At 44.7% G+C, this 22,607-nt stretch overlaps 2 protein-coding genes across 2 annotated transcripts; both read left to right on the forward strand.

The window, feature by feature from the left end:
• The first annotated feature begins 301 nt into the window (after positions 1 to 301).
• Positions 302 to 21,966, forward strand: LOC307091195 (reticulon-3-B-like). The gene is made up of 7 exons (XM_079758118.1): positions 302 to 571; positions 13,122 to 13,329; positions 14,348 to 14,486; positions 15,608 to 15,677; positions 16,779 to 16,825; positions 18,873 to 18,931; positions 19,347 to 21,966. The coding sequence occupies exons 1-7, from the start codon at positions 481 to 483 to the stop codon at positions 19,393 to 19,395; spliced, it is 663 nt and encodes a 220-aa protein (XP_079614244.1). The 5' UTR covers positions 302 to 480; the 3' UTR covers positions 19,396 to 21,966.
• Positions 5,595 to 12,916, forward strand: LOC307091270 (uncharacterized protein). Its single transcript, XM_079758220.1, has one exon. It carries the CDS (start codon positions 6,924 to 6,926, stop codon positions 9,663 to 9,665), a length of 2,742 nt encoding a protein of 913 aa, XP_079614346.1. The 5' UTR covers positions 5,595 to 6,923; the 3' UTR covers positions 9,666 to 12,916.
• Positions 21,967 to 22,607: the final 641 nt, after the last annotated feature.

Here is a 22,607-nt window from a genome sequence, read left to right on the forward strand (position 1 = left end):
TAAGCTAATTGTAGGCTAAATATGTCAAACGTGGTGATATTTTCGCAGATGATTATGCATTGTTACCTTCACCAATATTTAAATGAAAATGAAAAAAGGGGTTTTCAGATGTTGGGATTTCCAACGTTTAATGTTAAACAAAATGCAACGGTATCGTGTCAATACATGATAGCACTTGGTTGCTGAGTATGCCTTTAAGCGAGCCCATGTCTGGTTCTCACCGTGACATTTTCCTTCCACAGAGTCCGCCTTGTTTCGCCGTCTATCGTCTCTGACGTCTCGCTCCTAGCTCTAGTAGTAGTCAGTGCTCACACGTCTGCTCACAGGGAGAAGAAGGTGGACAAGCTGCATCACCGGCCGCTCTTAGGGACTACGTCTACGTTGAAAGCCAGACAAATAAATTAGATAGAACAAATACCGCTCTTGCGTTCAACGACACAGACATTCGTCGCGTTTGATCGTTTTTGAAACTGCAGTAAAATGGATCCAATGAATCAATCCGCCCAGATCTCGTCGTCGCAGGGACTCGCCGATGGACAGATTGCTGCCCCCAAAGAGTCTAAAATGTCCGGTAAGAAATAGTCATGATATACCTTTTGAGGTTTGGCCCACGGTTATTTAGATTCCATTAAAGAATTTCGTATTTTCGATGTCTGTGTCGACCTGCCCCATTTATATCCCCTCATCTATTCTTCTATGTGCGACAATCATGAACAACGTCTGATTCCCCCCCTCGATATGAAGCTGTTTTGTATACATGTTATCAAACTATTGGATGGTAAAATGGTGCTTTATTGGTAATGCAAGCATACGACTTGTATAATCAGAAACACCTGTGGTGAGCTGGGAACGAGTGCCAATTCGGCATTTGGGTTTGACTATTAAAACCTACACAAACAGGCCCTAATTACGTCTCGGATGGTTCATTTCGTGGTGTATTTTTTTCGCCTTATTTGGCGGTATCCCGGGGCCAACTGTTCACCAAAGGAACACCACACATACGTCGAGACACGTACTCGAAACACGGCGATGAACGCGTTTTACACGTTGCCATGTCGTTATGCAGAAAAGCTAGTTATGCTGCTAGCTTGTTTCCCTTGCCCTCAATGCTTTCGCTCGCAGAACCAATTTGACCTGAAATTCCGCCTCATACGAGAAGTATGAGAGGGGAACGCCCTTTATTCCCGGCTCTGCCCGTGTCGAAATGGCTTCATGGGGCGAAGGCAGCAGCGGTCACCATTGCAGGGGCATTGTTCGCACACCGCCTGGTCAACGGCGAGGGAACGAAGCACCGCTATGGCGCTGCAACGTCTCCTCATTTTAGTAAACAAACCCACGACATATCTCAGACATTTTGAAATAGCCATTTTATATCACGACAGCACGTATCCTTCGAAGCTGATTAGGCTCGGGATGGGAATGTTTTTAAAACAAAGGCCATGCACTGCCTGTCTGCCATGGCCTCGTTGACATATATAAGGGAGGGGCAGGAGGCCTGTAGTATCAGCGTTGGATTATTTGTGTCAGCACCATCCTCACTGAGGTTCAGGATGCACCCATCCATTGATGTAAAACAGCGTTTGACATCCCCTGTTTTCTAACCAAAATTTTCCATTCTGACGATGTCCTTAGTAAATGTACAATATATTTGATTATTAGTGTATAACAGTTCATTTGAAACCCACAGAGAAAACATTCAACCTAATTATTTCACCCAAATTACATATTTCACATATTGAAACCATGTAGTCAGTTGAACTCAACGCAATGCAAAAAGTATTGTTTGATATTTTGAAAAACAGAAAGCTTAGCTGTGTAAACACACATTTTCAGTATCTTCTTATTGGAAAAACATTACCAGTTCCAGAACCAGCTTTAAATGATTATTTTTTTCTTAATTGCTTCTACATCCATGCTTGGATTTGAACAGTACATTGAGTGACAATATTCACAAAGGATCTGACACACTTCAAAGCAGAGACCTAATTTCTTAAACTACATTGCAACAGATTTAACTGAAAATTAGGTTTCACAGTGTTTAAAGGCAGTATTTCAAACAATAGTTTCCAAAATTCAAATAATATGTTGATTCTTGAGGTTGTATGTTAACAAGTCTAACCTTTTCAACTATTAAAAGGTGACCCTAATCCTGTGACAATCAAAAAGCACTAAAGAACCCATGTACTAGCGCTCAAATCCAATGAAACGTTGCTGCACCATTCCTCCGGTCTTTCATTTGCCTCGGGTTCTTGATTCCTCACAGTTTGTTCTAACTGCTATTCAGCATATCCTAACGTCGTTACATGTTTAGGCATATATGCGACCTGGAGCTATATGTACTACGTAACACAATAGATGTCTAACCTGTATTGTTGTCCAACCTGATTTGGGTCCTATATTTTTTTATTTTGTGCTTACGTATGTCATCATGGCGCTGTTAGATTTGAACAAAGATGGAAAACTGGGAAAAAATGTCACTAAGAATCCTCTTGTAACATGTGTTGACCTGGGTTACTGCAGAAAAATAGTGAGGACTCAAAACATGTTTGTATTTTCTGCTCAGTCAAAATGGGATCTGGGGGTGATATACTCAATGAATGGTTCAAAGCTAAACATAAGGCTTGTTCTTTGAGACTGACATTTCTGTCTTTCCTCAGAGTAGGCAAATCAAGCAAGACGTGCAGCCACAAGCCGGCTGTCAATAAATTGCAATCTCAGATAATGTCCTGAAGGAATTAGTTTTCAGGCTTTTATGTGGGTGCGTTGGCAGAATTTTTTTGGAATTTACAACTTACAGGGTCATAGGTGCGCGCGATCACTAAGTGCCCCGTGTTCCCGAAAGGTCCCCTGACACAGATGCTCATTTCCACAATTAGCCACCAGTTTGTATAAGGGTCAATTGCAGACCAAAGACCCTTCGTATCTGGAAACGTAACTGTAATGGTTGATGGGGAAATAAGGGAAGGTGCAGCAGTGTGTGATAAGTGAACAGCGATGACTGGGCCATTGGAATGCTGCAACGCTAGGGCTGGGCACTAGTGAACTGCCCAGCCTGTCTCCAAACCTGTCCGAGGACACCACCCCTCTGCTCAGTGGGCTCTGGTGCCTCGTCAGATCTGAGTCATGGCCAAAGGCATTCCTCACGCGTCAGTCCCAGTGGTTTACATGCATGGGAGGTGGACGGAAAATGTAAGCGTTCTTGACAGGTATGAAATGCCAGTTAAGTAGTGTTGAGCTTGAATTCAAGTCGTCTTTACAGTTTTAGTTATATTATTTTTTTGGATAGGAATGCTATTACTTCTATTCTAAAATATATAGTCAATACATGTACAAACCAAGCTGTTTTTGAATTGGTTCAATCCTGCCTGCTTAGAGTTTAAGTACATTTATTAATATATATTATTTGCAAAAGTAAAGCAACACAAATTTAAGTTATTTATTGGTTCTTTTCACCATTTAATTGCATTAAGGTTGAATCAGTGAAGCCTTAATTGATATCTCTTTCTCTGTTCTCATTTAAATCTCATCTTTGTCGAGGGGGTTTCAACAGGCTTACCTGGCGGGATGCTCATCCTTCTATCCTTACCTTTTTTTGTTATTTTTCAGATTCCTTTCTTTCCTCTTCGCCTGTATCTCTCATTCAGTCTCCTCAAGGCAAGTGTACGGTTCTCTTTAACGCTGCACGCCTGCTCTCCACCCCTCCCTGCCCCCTGTTCCCCCCCCTCTATACCCCCATCATATCTGCTCTTAACTGGCCCTGGCCTACGCCAACTAAGCTGTACTGCCCTCACCATGCCTCTCTAGTTCCCTGCTCCTGCTCTTACGACCAAGCGTCCTGTAGGTGCGCTCCAGTCTGGTCTAGCTAACACTTGTCTGTGGGCTACAGAATCCCCTCGATTCACCATGGCTGCCGTGAGTTCCTGCAGTGCCTCACTAGCCCCAGTCGGTGCCTTGATTGGTGCAGGAATTTGGAACGGAGAAAGGGCCTGCATGTACGATGCCTGGCACTCGTTCTGTGAGACTGCGCTAAAGTGATGCACGATTTGTTAGTTTCAAAATGAAAGCCTCCAGTGGTATAGCCAAGACCATACTCTGGAGCAAGACCAGTGTTGCAGAGACTAGATCTTGGGTTAACTAGCTCAGACTCTGCTGTACTTGCTTAGCATTATCCCCTACCTGTCTGGCTTTAGACAACCCTTCTCCACTGGCAGCTCCACTAATTGTATCCATCTGTTTCAGCCGCTAACTGACCCTAGGGGGGGCTATGCTAATTAGTACGTGGGGGACAGAGCATTATAAATGGCCGCACCTAGGCATACACATTAAACATGCTAACTTGCCTCGCCTCGCCTCACTTGAGGTGAGAAGTACCCAAAGTGAATAGCCCTTGAAGCTGACTCACGTCAATGTGTGCCTCTAGCATTCTGCAGAACTTGCTGCTACTCTACCCTATTACCACAACCCAATCTAATCCTTCCATTGAAACCAAACGTACAGATGATTGCACCCCCGAACCCATTTCGGTCTTTCCCGTTCGTCAGCCAGAGATGCACTATGTAGGTCAGCAAGCTCACTCCAGGTTCACGCTAATCCCATGATTGCCTCCTTATTTTAAGGAGGCAGTAACAAGTTCAAGTTGACTTTGTGTGCGGCGAGAGAGGAAGTCTAAAAATGGACTGGTGTCATTGGGGATGGGGTGTCCTGGTGGTTCTCCAGCCTTGCCCGGCACCCATCCACCCCACTGAGCAGGTCATGTAGGAGGAGCGGCATCTGCTCGCAGCCCCAAGGACTCTCCCATGGGCGTTCCCATTGCCTCTTGGCTGCTTGATCCCGCTCTCTCCACTTAATGCATATATTTTGCTTATGGCTTTTTTCTAAGGCTTTTGTGCATGTCTTTCCATCTGCGCTGGAGTAGGGTTTCCTTCATCAGACTATTGTTTGTTTAGCATGAGGTCCTGCCTCCTATTCTCAAAAGACGTTATTTGAATTGGTACCCTAAAATTGAGAACGAAAGATGTTAATGCTAGTGCAGAGCTAGATTGATTTGTTTGTTTTAGTTTGACTTGACATAAATGGTTTCAAATGATAACTTTTCTATTAAAATAAAAGTTAACTCTTTAACAGTCTGGTATCCAATTGTCTCCTTCTCATGCCACTGCGTTGAGGAATAGGGATTATTTGTAGTTTTGCAGGGTGATGAAATGCATTTTACCAATACAAACCTAAAAAATGTGGGTAGCACAAATCGAAAAGATAAAATTCCTATTGCATTATTCAGAAAGAATTTCCATGATAATCCCATCTGGAATACACGTGCCTTCACACACAAGGAAGTTGACATTCAGTGAAATCCCCAAATTGGTTCTTTAATTCCGTGTCCTTGTCTTGGTGCCTCACGTTTGCACTGGTCTCCCAGAGTAGTAGCTGTTTCATAATTTGTTTACCCTCGGTAGAGGCAATGGACTATGAAACTGTCTGTGAGATTGGAAAGTCCTCCTGTGGCCTAGTTTGAACAATGCATTGCACTGTGGGTCGCGGAGGGTGGGGCGCAGGGGGGCCTGGGACCAGGCTAAGACAAAAGGGCACCAGTCAGATGTCCCCCAGCAGCAATTTGTGTTTGAGTTTTCTTTAGGGTGGTACTATTTCTAACTTGAAGTTAGAAATTCAACATGATAGAGGGAAACTTTAACAATGCAGTCATTGCATTGGCCAATTCTGTCCAAAGTTAAACATTGCCTGGTGCAAAGCAGTACTTTAGCTTGCAAGATCGGACAGCTGCCATGAATCTCTATTTAGCTTCTCCCATGACCATTTGACACTGGGTTGTTTTTAAGTGACAGGAGAGACTGTTGGTGCTGAAAGGAACACACACACACACACACACACACACACACACACACACACACACACACACACACACACACACACACACACACACACACACACACACACACACACACACACACACACACACACACACACACACGGAAACGTTGGGGTTTAGCTGATTGATTTGGCGCGCCTGTCAAATTACTCTCTCAGGGATGCATTCTCCAAAACCACACCCAATCTCTTTTGTCAATCAGCATTTATTTTCAATAATGAAAACCAGCCCGTCTGGCAGAATTTAATCATCTTTTACGAGCTTCTTCCAACAAGGTTGAGAACCATTGTTTAATTACCTTACATTAACTGTTTTTGGCAGTATTGCATCATTGGATATTTGCTGTGATAAAAACACTTATTAATGCAAGTACTATATTCTATACTATTTGATTGCATGTATTATGTAGCTCTTAAGAATGATACACATTTGACCGTTACAGGCAAATTTACCAAACCTGTTTCAAGATTTAAGGTGCCTTGTTCTTTACTAAATCACTGATTTTGTGTAGATAATTTGATTTGTGGATACTGCAAATTAAGAGCATAGGCCTATAGTACCTAGGATCTAGTTCCTGCACCTTTTAATCTTTTAACTGATTGTGTTCTTTGGGCTTTCTTAAAACTATCCAATTGAAAACTAGTTTAGTAAATATTTAGTAGTTTGGACTATAACCAGGCCTGCTTTAAATCTTTATGTAAAAGTTCATTTAATCCAATGCAGTACAAAAATACAAACAATATTGTTGGCTGATGAAATACTCTTTGAACTGCCTCATTTAGAGCATATGAATCATTCATTATCCTTCTGCATCAATTGCTGCTTGACGACAAATTCCTTTGATAGAGGTTAAGAGCAGCATGTGATGACGCAAGACCTCATCCTCAAAACTGATAGTTTCATGACTCAATGCATGATTGCTTGGGCTGCATCACATAGGCCTTGCTGACTAAATAATGAAGTGCATGGGTGATGTGTCAGATTTCTTTTCATACCCTCCCCTCCTTTCCCCAACCCCTTTATTGTTTCCCCCACCTCCATGAATTACAAAGTAGACAAGAGAGTGGTTCTTGGCTCTGACAAGCCTTCCGAAGTTGTGGCCACCTCCCTTCGTTACTCATCTCAGCCTGCCTCCTTTTCACCTGGTAACTATGGGGCTGAAGCCAGCTCGCCTGACGAACAGCCAGACTCGCCGATCAAGACGTCCCCTGTTTCAGAGAGAATAAAGGCTTTGGAGGCACTAGCTGCCAAGAAAAAGGAACCTGACTTCAGAAACGATGGTGGCTTTTCTCACTTCAGAGACCGTCATATTGAGAAGTCCCCAGTGGAGAAGTTTATCCCAGTGGAGAAGTTTACCCCAGCGGAGAAGACCACCCCAGCGGAGAAGGTTGTGCCCGCTCCTCAGAAGAAAGGAGGTTCTGTCAACTCGGAGTCACCAGAATCTCCCTTCGAAGTGCTTGGAGATTTAGGCCAGGTCAATGAATTTGAAAACACTGCAGACTGGATGAGGGTCCATTTACCTCCAGCTCCGGACTTCGACGATGCCGTAGATTTGCGCAAAGATGACCGGGTTTCTGAAAACGATAAGACGCAAAAAGAGAAGAAGGAGGCAGCCATAGTCATACCATGTGTACCTGCAGCCTTTACAAGTGTCCCTGATTCGTTGCCCAAAGCACCTTTCAAAGATCCTAAATTGGAAAACAAAATTGAAGTGCCACCAAAACAGCCAAGCGCTGAAGAGGAATCTGAGTTTGATCTGAGATTTTTACCAACGGCCTGCGTGTGGGAACAGGACAACCAGAGTACCAAGGATCCAATAAACCCTGCCCCTATTTCACCTGAAGCCCCTGCCCCTCCCACAGGGTTTGAGTCCACGTCCCCCCCCATTCCCCCGCTTGTTGTTGCTGATGCTAAGCAGCAAGATGTGGAGGCCACCAAGACCCTATGTGATCGGGACATGGAACCGACTGAGGCACCGGAGGTGGACAGCTCGGGGGATTCAGATGATACGGTAATTGAGGATGGTGTCTCTCACCCCATAATCCCTGAGTCAGCTTCCTCAGTTCCTGCTCCCTCAAAAGAGCCTACCCCTAATGCTGTGTCGTCCGGTCCCTCCCTCCCTGATGAAGAAAAGGAGAAGACACCAATGAGAATTGAGAGAAAGCTAATGCAGGTACCAACCATTAACGTCATTGAGACTGATGAACCAAATTATAGTGACGAGGAAATGGAAATGGAGATGGAGATGGAGGAAGAACATGATCACAGAGATGATTTTGTGAAAGACACAGCCCAAGAGTCTCCAAGATCTCCCGAACCACCGCCAGAAACCACTAACACAGAACTTGCTAACACACGGCCATTAGAAACTGAGTTCATGGAAGGCTACTCTCCTCCATCTTCCCCCGTGGAATCAGATTCTGAATATTCCCCCACACACAAATTACCCAAATCTGAACCTGATCCAGTCCGACAAGAATCCACGATAAAGATGCATGTTTTACAGAATACCTCTGTCGAGTTTCCTCAAACCCAACCTGAATTATCTCAGATCAGCTCCTCCTCCGACAACAAAAACAATAACTTTTCATCCTTCAAGACTGATATGTCTTTTACAAAAGAAGATATCGAGTTATCAGAAAGCTACGATGAATGGTCTGATGAACGGCAAGACATTCTCACTAAACCCGACAAGATCGACATAACCACTAAGGCTTTGCCCAACATCTTTAATATAACCGATACAAAGACGGATACAGATACTAAACCAGGCCAGATTGAAGCTCTGCCCCCTTGCAAATCAAGCTTCATGCAGGATGACTTGTATGAAAGGCAGTCGTTTGATGAATACGATGCATTGCCTTCTTCGGATGACACACCTAACCAGAATTACTTTGATGGCAATGATCAGGTGCCTTCCTCCTCAGATGCATCACAAATCCATATTGAAGTGCTGTCTGCAAATACCACAATCTACAAGGCCCCCAAAGATGTTGCAAGCTCTGAAGAGGTCAGTTTGCTGGATGATGAGCCACTCCCAAAGCCAGTTGGAGGCCAGCCATCCCCAAGAGAATATCCAAAAGACCCCTACTCTTCTTTTGGTGAACTACCTTCCCTCAAGAAGGAGTCTGAGGATTTGAAAGCGACCAGTGACCTCACCACAGATAGCGTAAAAAAGATTGAGTCCATTCCACGGGAGAACACCGACACAGGCGATGGTCCCCACACACCGGACACCACTAGCGACCCTGAAAGCATCGAGCCAGACTGCTCCGTTTCCAGTGCCACCGATAGCTTTGTCGACTTCATGAAAGAGTGCTTGAAATCAAGACAGGACCCGGAGCCGGAAGACGGACGTCACGATGTTAAGGATGAGCAACCCGAAAGCGAGGAGCATGCCCTGCAGTCTCCTCCGACAATGGTGATGGACCTTGAGCAAGAGGAGCTTACAATAAGCGCTCTGAAAGAGTTGGGCAGTAGTCAGGAGGAAGAGGACGATGAGCTCATGGAGAAGACCACATTTAAAGCTCACAGTGAGATCCCTGCTCGGGACAAAACGGCCCCAGGGTCAGCTGGCGTTCAGCAGTCGTCTCGCAGCCCAACTTCCACCCCTCTGTCTCCACGAGCCAGACCCACGTCAGAGAGCACATATTCCAAAGAGGTAGAGGCCATTGACCAGTGGGTGGCCGAGGCGTACTATCTTGCCGAGCATGTCTTGACGGCAATACTAACGCACTTATCAGGTAACGCCCCCCCTCCCTCCGGGCCCCAGGCCTGCTAACCTTTCACGCAAGCACCTCAAAGATACCAACAATTACATTCAGTGACATGTAATTTTTCCCCGGTCATTTCCCCCCTGTTTGAATAACATAAATTAGTATGACATGAATGCATTTTACTACTCTTATAACAAATGCATTCTAACCGCATCTTAATTGAATGCCTGCAATGGTTATTTTCTGACGGCTTGCATATGGTTAGCACATGGAGGTTTAACGATGAGTCAAGGTAATCATGGAAGACGGAGGGTATGCTGTATCTTTGTAGGTCTGAACAGAAGTACACCTGAAGATGGGCTTTAAACGTTTCCCTTTTTAATTCAGAATAGCCCCTAATGGTGTCAGATCAACACTTTAAATCTCATTAATTCAAAATAAAGCATGTTCTGGATGGTGAAGATGCAGAATTCAACGAAAGCGAGAACCTCTAAAGGGAAATGCTATTTGGGAGCGACCTTTTTATGTTGTAAAAGAGCGCTTATATAACATAACGAATGCATGTCGTCATTTTTAAGTCTAGTTGGAACTGGGTTTGAGCCTATAGGGAGCAAATGGTGACTTTCTAAAATGAGATTCTGTCTCCACGTGAGCCTTTGACCCCCATGCTGCCACTTGTTCTTTTTTTAAAGCTTGGCAGTTGTCTATTGTAGAAGTGCTAGGGGGTGGAGGCAGAGCGACCTAGGCGCCATTGATGACATTGCCCTGGTGCATGTGGCAGCAGCTCTGCAATTCAGATGGTCGGTCCCCGGTGTCAAATTTCTGCTTTGATGCAGCTTTCCACAGAGGACAAATATTCCAGACTTAATGGGCTTTATCAGGGGCTATAAATAACATGCTAATTATCACCGCCCGTTTGACCTAACCCACTTCATGCAGAAATCATGTTAATTGGTTTTGTGTACGTTATTTTGTACCGGTTTTTCGGCGCTAGGTTCTCGGCCACCATGCCAAATTTGCCGATTTGGCTTACGGTCATGAGATATTTTTGCCCACCCAACACCTCTCCGCCCGCACTTGTCTCCTTGTCTGCTCCTCAATCGACACCAGATGCAGTCTGCGGCCTGCCTTCCATTAGGTAAACGATACCACACTGTCATGTGTTGCAGGCTCGGACTAGGTGTTAAATAGTTGCTGCGCCATGTACACTGGTCGTCTGTGACACTCGTCATAGCATCGCCTCGCAAATATTGAAACGCTACTCTCTTTTTAAAGTTGTTTTTCCCCCTCACCCACACTCACTCACACATTCGTAGTGTGAACCGCGATGGTATGCAGACTGTTAGGTTGACACGTTCCTGCACTGTCGTTTGCTGTGTGACACGGTGTACTTGCCAGCTGCCACCAGTAAGGCGTTGGCAATTAACCTAAAACTTTTTAACCCAAAAGTTTGACTCATTGATCCAAAAGTTTTGCTCGCTTCTGGTACAGACAAACCCCTATTAGTGTGTATATATATATATATATGTCTTCACCCCTTCTACGAAATGTGACTGGTTTTTATTTTTCTATAATCTTTTCTGTGATGCATCGAGTCCTCACTCTTGCTCTTCAAGTCGTCTCATCTGCAGTGCTTCCTGTGACTTTTTAGAGTGTGGGTGTTGGGCGTGCAGGTCGGTTTCACTAGGAGAGTTTTAATATTACTGGTGTGCCCCTTACAGCTGGCAGAAGTCCACCATTTCAGTCAGCAAGAACCCACCTCCCACTTCTCTGCCAACTGCATCTTCTAATCTAATTAGAATCTACTCAAGCTTTCTTCTGAGTGGGGTGCATGTCTGGCCTGGGCTAGAAAAGGGCTTGCTTGGTGTAATGCCTGACTTGCTGCCAGCTCTTTTTATTAATTATAAATTGGATTTCCAATTTGTACCGACAGCCATAAACGTTCTTATCCCATACCGGAATGTAAGGAGATTGAGCTGTAGGGAAAGAGCGCAAAGGCATTGTGTCAGAACTTAATACGACCTGGCTATCGCCATTCATTTTCATAATTAACCCCGGAAAAAAAAATGTTAATGACAAAAGTGAAACACTCCCAGCTCAGTAGTATCGGCGCCGTCTGAAATTGATCTCGATATTTGATTTGAGACGCAAGGCGGCCTTTATAAACCCAAGCATGCATAGAGCCACCGTGTGAAGTGGTGCCTTTAAGAACTGCACCCGGCACAGCGAGGGAGAAAGCAGGCCACTGCGGCTCTCCCACCGCTGAGACCTCCCTCCAGAACTGGGGCCTGTGATGCAGAGGAGGAGGAGGAGGAGGAGGAGGAGGAGGAGGAGGAGGAGGGTGCGGTGAGCGAAACGGAACAAGGGGCCGCCAAGCTCCGGTTCTCTCCCTTAAGGCCCACGCGCAAAGCATGCTGGGTGGGATTTAGACCCCTGCAGTGCTGGCTAAGGAAACCCCTACATTTTGCGGTGAAAGTCGTGTGGCGCAAACAATGAAGTGTCTTGGTTTTAGTATTGATTTGTCTTGTTGAGACATCGATGTCCGACATACTGAGATCTGATTTCCTTTCCAATTACTTCAAATCATCCACAACGCTGTTGAAGCACTCAGTCACAAGCTAGGCAGGAAATGTGATATTGCTAAAATTAGTGAAGCAATTACATTTGACAGCCACTGGAATGATTGTGTTAATCCCTTATGGAGGCCCTCCCTTGCTAAACTAGTTTTTTAAGTTGCATTAGCAACCCTGGAGGACTTGTCCCTACACCAACGGTGTATGTGTGAATGTGCTCACATGATGAACCCTTTTTGGGTGTGTTGGTGACGTTGAACACCGCACCCTTTCGTGGTCAGCAGGGTGCCAACATCAAACCCCCCCCGGGGAGAGGTCCACGTGGCGATATCATCACTCCCCCATGTGTGACGGAAACGCAGTCGAGGGAAAGGGAGGTTTCTATGCGTCACACGTGCTGAAAAAAGCGTTACGTAACTGCCCAGTTTAATGCCCATTAGTTCTGCATGTACAGCCTTCAACAAGGCCAACAGCCCCTGTATCCAGGGAATCTCCAGCAACACGCCAGCTCTCCCTTTAACTACTCAGCATAAATATGCCAGAGGGGTGCTTGATGCACCCTGTTTTATACTGGTGTGTTGGGTTGGGAGATCCACGAGATGTAGACCCTGGTTTCATGTGGGAGAGTGGTGTGTTTTAGGTGTCAACTAATTTTTGTTTATTCCCCCTTTTGTTGCCCCCTCCCCCCCCCCCCCCACCCTGAATCTCTCCCCAATCCATCCCTCTCACTAAAACCACCAACACTCACCCCAAAAACAATATCCTGTTGACACACACACACACACACACACACACACACACACACACACACACACACACACACACACACACACACACACACACACACACACACACACACACACACACACACACACACACGTATCCACATCCTCCGACTTCTCTCTCCGACCCATCCTCCCTCCCCCTCCGTCCGTAACCCCACTGCAGTCAAGGACCTGATCCACTGGCGGGACCCCAAGAAGTCGGGCGTGGTGTTTGGCGTGTCCCTGCTGGTGCTGCTGTCCCTGGCGGCCTTCAGTGTGATCAGCGTGGTGTCCTACCTGCTGCTGGCCCTGCTCTGCGTCACCATCACCTTCCGCATCTACAAGTCGGTGGTGCAGGCTGTGCAGAAGTCCGGAGATGGACACCCCTTCAAGTAAGCGCCGGGCGTCGGGCCGCAGTCGCGTTGGCGTATGAAAAGTTTGGGGTGTTATGGAGAATAGCTATTCCTTTTTGCTTTTAGGGCATTTGGCTTTTGGACGTTTTTATCCAAAGCGACGTACAATCAAGTACGTTTGAAGCAGAAAGGGAAAGGACAATATATCGGTATGTGGGTACAGTGAGGATATTCATAGAGTAGTGCCAAAGCACTTGCAATTGCTAGGTTAACCTATTCCCCGTATACAACAGAGATAGCTAGGATAAGATGCTACACAATGCCAAGTGCCATTTTTAAATTAGTTTTATTTTCTTTACATGATACGGACCGTGGTACACTGGATGATGCAACAGAAGTCCCAATCAGCATAGGAAGCTTAACATTTAGTTATTTAAAATATGCTTTTATCTTGCAGTCAATTCAGAAGTACATGCCGTTATAGCACGGGTAGGGGTCACTCAAGGACACGTATAGGTAGTCCGCGGACATTGGGCCTCGATCCCTGTATCTTCTACTGGGATTCAAACACCCTTTCCTAGCCGTTGCCTGCCTAAAGTAAAATAAATGTATGGAACAGGTGGGATGGATGTATTATTCACCAGGGACTGGTGAAACCACACAGGGGTCTTTGTGTCTCCGGGGAGCTGGGTTACCAGGCGAGTGTGGGGGTCAGGCCTGACGGCCTCTGAACTGAGCCCTGTGGTATTTATAGAAAGACCTTTTCAGGAGAGTCCACCACCTTATTGAGGCACACTTGGAGCTCCCCACACACCACAGACACCGTCTAACCCTGTCCAAAAACGGGCCGGATACGCTGCGATGAGCTTGTCAGAAATCTGAGGCTATTACATGCGAGGCGGGTAGTAGTTGTAAACCTGTTTCTTGGAGTTGTCAAGCAACTTGTATTAAATACAACCCAGCAGGTAGCCCAGGGATAAAATATGAAATAAAAATATGAGTGCTTGTTTTGTTTCTGGTGTTCACGCCTGCCTTTTCCTTGCGGCGTGCGCCACAGGACTATGATGGATAAGGATGTCAGCATCCCCCCGGAGACCTTCCGCAAGCACGTGGACGCCAGTCTGACCTACATCAACCGCGCCCTCAAGCAGATGAGCCGCCTCTTCCTGGTCGAAGACCTGGTGGACTCCCTGAAGGTAGAGCAGCAAGGCCGGCTAATTGGCCAATCGACGTCCCTTGTCACTCTCCCTCTCCCGCTCTGTCCCTCTGTGTCTCTGTCTTTGTGTGTTTGACGGTGAACGGCCAATCACAGGGCACCTTTCGTTTTTCTTCCTTCTTTCTTCTTCTTCCTCTCCTCTCCGTTCTTTTATTGGAGCACGGCCCTCACAGACCTCTATTCTTAGTCTTTTCCTCCACGACTGGCTCTCTGCGGAGCGCACGCATGTGGGCCGAATTGGGGGAAGAGCTGATGAAATGTGAGCGAGACGGAAATAACCAGGCTCAGCATCCAGAAGCTGTCAGGTCGGTAGCTTAGCCGGGGAGAGGGTGGCGGCGGCGGTGTTGGGGTGCGTCAGGTAGGAATAGCGACAGCCTTGCTCGACAAGCAGTGCCATCGGAGGAACGAAGAGAGAGAGAGAGAGAGTGGTTCGCGTTTGACCGACCTAACCCGACCCCACAGCGCCCTGGTCCCACGATGCCGCGGCGATCCCGGGAGCGGGCGTGCAGAGCTAATGTCCGTCACACGGAGGCTCCGGATTCTCCATTCTCCCGGGCCTCTGGGTGCTCGTCATCGCCACGTCCTCGCGTCCCCCCGTCTTCGAAGTGGCCACGTCCGCCGCGTTTTATGGATTCAAAAGAATCACTTTTTGGATGAGACGGGGAATGAACGATATGATCGCCAAACACAATGCCACTAGACAGACCACAAACATTGTTTTTGGTGACGCAAAATTGATTAGAATGTTCTTGAATATGTAAATATGTTGGTCTTATTACTCCAAATACTAGAGTTATTACTAAAGCAATGATTCTGAACCGGTAAATGGAGGGTGTACAATTCAGAATAGATAAAGATAATACGGGTGAATCCCTCTTCACATACACGTGTATCGTTTCACAACGGCGATAGGCAATCGCGTTAGGCTTGGCTAATCTGTGATGTCCTAGAAACCATTGCCCAAGAACTAAAAAAACAGGTCAACGCATTGCTCTACATATCCCACTCCAATGGATGATCCCTCCCTCCCCCCCACCGATTGATAGGTTGGTTAGAGAGGGTGATGGCGTCTAACCCGGCTTGTTTGTTTCTGCCCCCCAGCTGGCTGTGGGCATGTGGCTGCTGACCTACGTCGGAGCCGTCTTCAACGGAATCACCATCCTCATCCTCGGTAAGATGGCCACCGGAAATTTAAAGTTATTGGATCATTATTGGATCGTAATAGGATCGTTCTGTCTTTGAAAGGTCAGCAGGATGTGAAGACGGTGCCTTACTGTGATATCTGGTTTTGTAGTTTGAATGGATTAGGATAAGAACATGTGCCCTCTAAAATAATCAGAATATCAGGTTAGATACGCCCAGTTTTATTGTCTAGATAGATAACGATAAGATATGCCCACTAAAATAATATTTCAATTTCCTGACCCTCATGATTATCGTGACAATACCTTTTTATTTTACCACTCTTTCGGGCGTTATTTTTTTTTTATTGGATGCTAAATATCAACCATCTTCACTGATAAGATAAGATACTACTTTATTAATGTCAGATTGTAAACTCGGGCGTGACACCAGAAGGTATGCAACAAAATGTGCTCAATGCAAAAATACATGAAGATTGCTGGTATCTGGTTCTCATGATGTCTAATCATTAGGAGTCCATTCAATGCAGTCATTGTTGAAGCAAGCCCAGAGAGAGTGTTTTGTAATGCCAAGTGGATAGTTCGCTTATGTCACTTTAGGACCTTAGTGTACAGTCACAAGACCATGACGCTCCTGTAGGGAGATGTAGGGCTGTAATGAGTGGCTTGAGTCTGCTGCGTACTGGTCTGAGCTGGATCTCCAGACCCCAGCAGAGCTCTGCTCACTGACCGGCTCCCAGGAGAGAAGGAAACGGCGCACTCGCCTAAAGGAAGGAAGCCAGGCTTTGTCCCGATCCATTCCTGGCTCTGGACCAATACTCTGTTGTTTTTTTTACATCCTTTCAAATAGTCATCATATTTAAATCTTGCGTTCGAATTTTAAAGGTACTGGTATGCTAAAATGATGATACGATGTTGATGTGGATTCACGTAGAAAAATATAATAATCGTTACAATATCATATTTCTCTGACAACAGTGACTCAGGGAATGGTATCAACATGATGGGAATACACATCTGTCAAACTTGCGTTTGCTAAATAGTAGATTTCTATGGGGATCTTTAAATAGTCCTTTCGAATATTGATGCGCATTTTTGGTAATCTCCCCTGTTCATCTTCTCCCACACAGCTGACATCCTCCTCTTCGCTGTCCCTCCCATCTACGAGAAGAACAAGGTGAGCAATACTGACGACCAGAAGCCTTCATTAAATACTGCTGAGTCAGACGGACCAATGACCTCACCACATGACTCCTTCCAGTAGTCTCTTCCCTTTTTTGGGTTGTGCTTTGTCAGCCTCCACTGCCATCACTTGAGCATCACGATAGCTTTATTTATATAGCACGTTTTTGAATAAGAGTTTACCTAGTGCTTTGACAAACGATATATATTTTTTGTATATGTAAAACGGATTGATAACTATACAAAATGGGGAATCTATTTTCTACCTATTTTGGTATGTCCACTTCAGCTTACTGAAGTGTTTTTGGTTTTTGAGAGAAAGTGATTGCCTTTGGCTGCATTTGGCTATTTATTTCTGAAGAAATTTGTTGTTGTGTTTTACAACAAACAAGGCAACGGGTATTCGCTCGTGAAAAGAGACATTCACCTAACATGGGTCTGGGATCTCTCATTCCTGTCTAATGGAATTTCAGAGATTTAAACTTAAATACAAATTGGTTCTTGCCCCTCTGAATCAGGCCTTGCTTTTACCCATGCTGTAACCGTGGCAACACGCCTCACAATTTAACCCTAAGTACCTGAGGAACAGACTTTGCTTTTCCCTCTTCACCACCATCTCTAACCAATTCGGCAGAATTGGTCTCAGAATTGTATTTTAGTTTAATTTTAAACCTCAGCACTTGACTGAGATTTGTAATTAAACAAAAACGTAATTCTTAGACCAATTTTTACACTTGTGCGTTTTATGGAAAAGTTCAAGATATAACATGTATAGACATGGTGTATATGTATTTAATACAACATCCAACAACATGATTTGAGGCTTCTCATGGTAACGCTCAAAGTAAATCTACAGGGCCGTCACTATAAGGTGATTCTCCTGTAGATGTATCAAACGGTTTGTACACACCGGAGGACTGAAGGAGCGTTTCCTTAAATGTGCCCGTGTTGCTGTTGCGTCTATTGATCTTGGCGACTTGATGAGCTGGTCTCAAAGTCCAGCCGCTGACCTAATCAGCACAGTGTTTTGCAAGTGGCTCACACTAGCACTCATGCATTCTGCCACGTTTAGGGAAATGGCTAAGGCAAATGGTGGTGCTTTTTCTGGTTCATCACTTCTCAAACCATCCAAAATGGGAAGTTGAACTCGACATGCAGTTTGTAGGCGGATAGCCGTTCACAAGGATGTCATTTCAGAGTATGTTACATTTAGGGCATTTAGCAGACGCTTTAATCCAAAGTGACTTACAGTAAGTACATTTGTCAGAAGAATGAGATACGCCAATATATACCACTGTCGCTAGAGTAAAGACGTTCATAGAAACGCAAATCAAGCACTTAAAATGCTAGGTTAACCCATTCTCTGTACAACAAAGATGGCTAGGATAAGACGCTACACAATGCTAAGTACTATTTTAAAGTTCCAGGACGTAGTACACAGAATTTGCCTAGCAGCAGAAAACTATACATCTGCCGCTCTGGACGATTTCAGTCATATATATATATATATAGATATAGAGATAGATAGATAGATAGATAGATAGATAGATAGATATATATAGATATCTATATATTTTTTTGCAAAACATTGACAAATCGTAATCTTGGCATTGATCACCTGCAATTTGAATCAGACTGCTTGAAGTACACCAATGAAAGTGCAGCAATGAAAGTACATGGACAGAGCTTGGCTGTGTTTCATGCTGCAGAACTGACTGTGAGCAAGATGAGCTCAGACCTGAGCAGACTAATGGTATCAGGTTAAATTGAACAATTCATTGATTTCAAGAGACGCTCATCCAGTGCCTAAGCAAAATTGTGTCGTTTTTTTTAAATGATATGACCCGCAATTATCCGAGAATGGTTTTCGACCGATTTTTCCTTCAGACAAATGTACTTACTGTAAGTCGCTTTGGATAAAAGCATCTGCTAAATGCCCTAAATGTTGTGTTCCCATTTCTGATAGCTGGGTGATGTTTCATCCCTCAGTGCTGAGTTAACCCAAGCCCTGTACACTTCTGCTCTCTCTCCCCTCTCTCCAGACCCAGATCGATCAGTACATTGATGTCGTGCGCACTCAAGTCAACTCCACAATGGCCAAGTAAGCAATTTGTAGTTTTGTCCGAAGATTCATTCTCTACTTGTATACCGTACCGCCTGGTACAAACATTGCCCGTCTTGCATTCGTCCGACCTGTTGACCCCCAACGGGCCCTTCCGGAAAGTATGTAAATATTACAAATAGCTGGCAGTCTGTGGCAGTCTGGCGATGGTACCCATGAAGGTAGTCGAGCCTCAACCACTGCTCGAGCGGTCGATGGCACTGATCAGGGCTATATCGGTGATGTCATGAGATCACGCTGCAATAGAGGGCACAGTCATGGTCCTCGCTTGACTCCTATTGGTGCAATCAAGAGTCAGCAATATCAGATGTATCGGATATAGCTTCTGTCCGGTATTGATTGAGTGGCCTGTTGTCATTCTCACCGACGCGTCTTTCCCTCTCCTCTCCTTCAGGTTGCAAGAGAAGCTTCCAGGCTCCATGAAGCGCAGCAAAACCGAATAATCGCCCAACACCCCTGCTGCAAAAAGTCCCTTTGCATCACCCCCCATTATCATTTTCACCTCCACCCCCCCACCCTCCAAATTCCACTCCCACATCCCCTCCCGTTAATCCCCTCTCCACCTCCCCATACCCCCACCCACCCCAAAAGCAAACCAGCTAGCCCCCCCCCCCCCCCCCCCATCATCCACCACACCCCCACAACGCTGATACCGACGCCCCCCACCTACACACGCGCACCGATCAAGCTATAGTAGAAATAAAATCTTAAAACCTCTCAAGCTTTTCGATAGTCAATGTTGAAACTACTGTGCAGCTTCAGATTAACACAGCGTTTAGCGAGCAGCATAAAGAGCTACGCTGACGCGACCTGTGTGGTTGCCGTGGTGATTCCGTGTCTCCAGAGTGTCGATGGCAGGGTGAATGAACTAGACTGAATCTATTACCTGGTTTTGTCGTGGGGGCGGGGGAAGGGGCTATTTCCTTTTAGGTTTTTTTTTGCAGGTTTGGTGGCCGTCTTGCAAAAGCTAATGTCTGTAACATCCAAACAATGCATTTCGCGCAAAAGGAATGGTACGACCAACACGCTAGGAAAGGTTTGAAAAGAAAAGCTTAACTTAAAAAAAGAAATACACAAATGTTTAATATATTATTTTCCTTGTATGAGGAAGCTGGCTGATGCATTTTTTTTTTCCTGCTGACCTTTATGGCACTGGTGTGCTATCTGCGATGCACTGAAAAACGTATTTTTTCTTCTTCTCTGATTTGTGTTTTCAACGGCACAGGCAGGTTTAAATAATCGACATAGGAAGACTGAGCCAGCTGTGATAATTTGGTCTAGTTCACCCCATCTTATGATTTGATGCAATTTGTATTCTGAACTGTTTTCCGTATGTATATATACACTTTAAGATGGCAATGGTGTCTCTTCTGCTGTAATGGAACATGATTTTTGCTTTTGATAGGAAAAAAGGAACATTCCCCACTTTCCTTTTCCTAACACAGTACCCTTTAAGTCGTTAAGTTGTGTATAAGTCTTGCATTCACCTGTTAATCTTTAAGAATTATCTTTAGTACCAATAAGATAGCCGCTTTAACTCTTCTAGGCTCATAACGATCTATACATCTTGGAAAAAAATTCATGATATTATTTTAATTGGCTATTTATTGGGGATTTATTTGAAATATCAAGGGAGTAGAAATTCACGATTGGCAAATATTTTAAAGTATTACAGGGGAAGACTGAATCAGCTTAACAACATCTTAGGTTATGGGGAGTTTTTTTTATTTGTTGTAAAATGAAATGCAATGAATAGCATGTCGTAGGATAACCGACTAACCACACAGATGGAGGCTGTAACGTATTCTAGACCCCCTCCCCCTCCCCATCTGTTTTCTTTGTTCGTTAAGATGATTATTGTAATTGTTAACGATGGTGTTTCTTAATTAAATGGAGAAAAAAAAACAGCAAGTCAATATTTTGTAGGAGTGTTAAATCTCTGTTGAATTGCATTGTTCCTCCCTTCCCCAAACCCTAGTTTGCTCATCACTGGTCATTGAGTGTAGCCCCTTGACTCCGGGAAGGCCTGCAACTGGATCCCCTCCGGTACCGTTCACCTGCTCCGCAGAAACGACTACTACATATCCGCCTGTGCTCATTGTACTTCTATGCGTACACGGGGAACTTGCCCGTCTCACACATGCATATTTGATTATGTGTCGTCTCTTTGCATGTTTTCACTGAACCGACTTCCACGTGGAAGTTCAGCTCCCCGACTATATTTCACAGGGCACTGAACAGCGTGGTCGTTCGTTTTGTTTAAATTATTGATTGAGCTGCGGTTTTTAAAGCCAGTCTTTATTCTAGGCTATTGGAACTTGTTTTCGCACTGGAGTTTTGTGTTTTTTGTTTTTGATTTTCACACACTGCCGTCAACGCGCACACATTCTTAAACGCCGAACTCCCAATTGGCATAGCTGGACTCCCTGTGTAACATTGTCCATAAAACCGAATCGCCAAACCCCTCATGATGGATGACTCGAGCTTTGTTTGTGTGCGGGTTCTGACGGCTTGCGTGTGTGCGGTGCATCGCCGATCCAGGGGTTCCTTTAGTTCAACGAAGGTGTGGAAATGCTGCGTGACAGACGGATACTTACAGATGCAGATACTTCATATTTCTTTGCAATAGATGTGAAAATGATTTACAGCAAACGTATTTTTCTCTTCAGGTTCAGCGTCGTACTGCTTCTCGCCTCAGAATGTAATATGACGTATATATGTAATAGGATAACCCATGCAGAGTTTAACCGTGTTACTTTGAACGCATGTGTGCAGACATCACTTTTGTTTTTCCTGATCAGACTTTTTTTTTTTTTTGGACTGTTCCAACGGTATCTTGATGTGGTCACACTATAACATCATCAGAGCTTTCTTTCTTTGTAAGCTTTGTTTTTAGACCATAGTATTTTGGGGGGAAAGATGTTACAGATGAAAAAAACAAATAAAATGGAAAAAAAAACAACAACTGTGGTCCCTGTACTGAGTGGAAATTAATAAAAATGTGTTAAAGGACAGTGCTGTGTTGATCATTTTGTTTTACCTAGGGCATAGTATTAGCCCAGAAATTATGTCTCATATATGCACCATGGGTCCTGATGAAAGGCACTATAAAATCTAATGTATTATTAAAACACACAAATGTACATGGATATGAATACTGTGTGTGTGTGTGCGTGTGTTAAACACCCACTAAAGAGCTGCATATATACTAAGCTTAAGTACTGGTGTAGGGATTGGAACTATAGCTCCCATGCTACTATATTACATTAATATATAATGAATACCTGGTACTAGTGTTAGGTTCAGTATCTATCTTATATCAAGGAGGAAGGATGGTTAAGGTAGACTGACGGAATTTGGACATCAATGGCATTGATTATCTAATGAGAATAACATGACAAAAAGCTGAGGCAGAGTTTGAGCAAGACAATTGTTTTTTCCCCCAAAATGATTTATTGTATGAAATATTCAGGAAGGGAACAAAAAGTAGATGAAGTGGACAGGCATATAATTAATACGTGAACTGGGGAACATCAAGCCGGTAGGAGGGTAACATTTTGAATCAACTTCCAAAAGCTATGGGACTATTGGTGTGGTTGTTTAGGAACAGAGTGCTTCAATGGGTGTCTTTTTAAGTGCCCCCCCCCCCCCATCC

Source organism: Pollachius pollachius, assembly GCF_949987615.1.
Source record: "Pollachius pollachius genome assembly, chromosome: 20".
Lineage (NCBI taxonomy): Eukaryota > Metazoa > Chordata > Actinopteri > Gadiformes > Gadidae > Pollachius > Pollachius pollachius.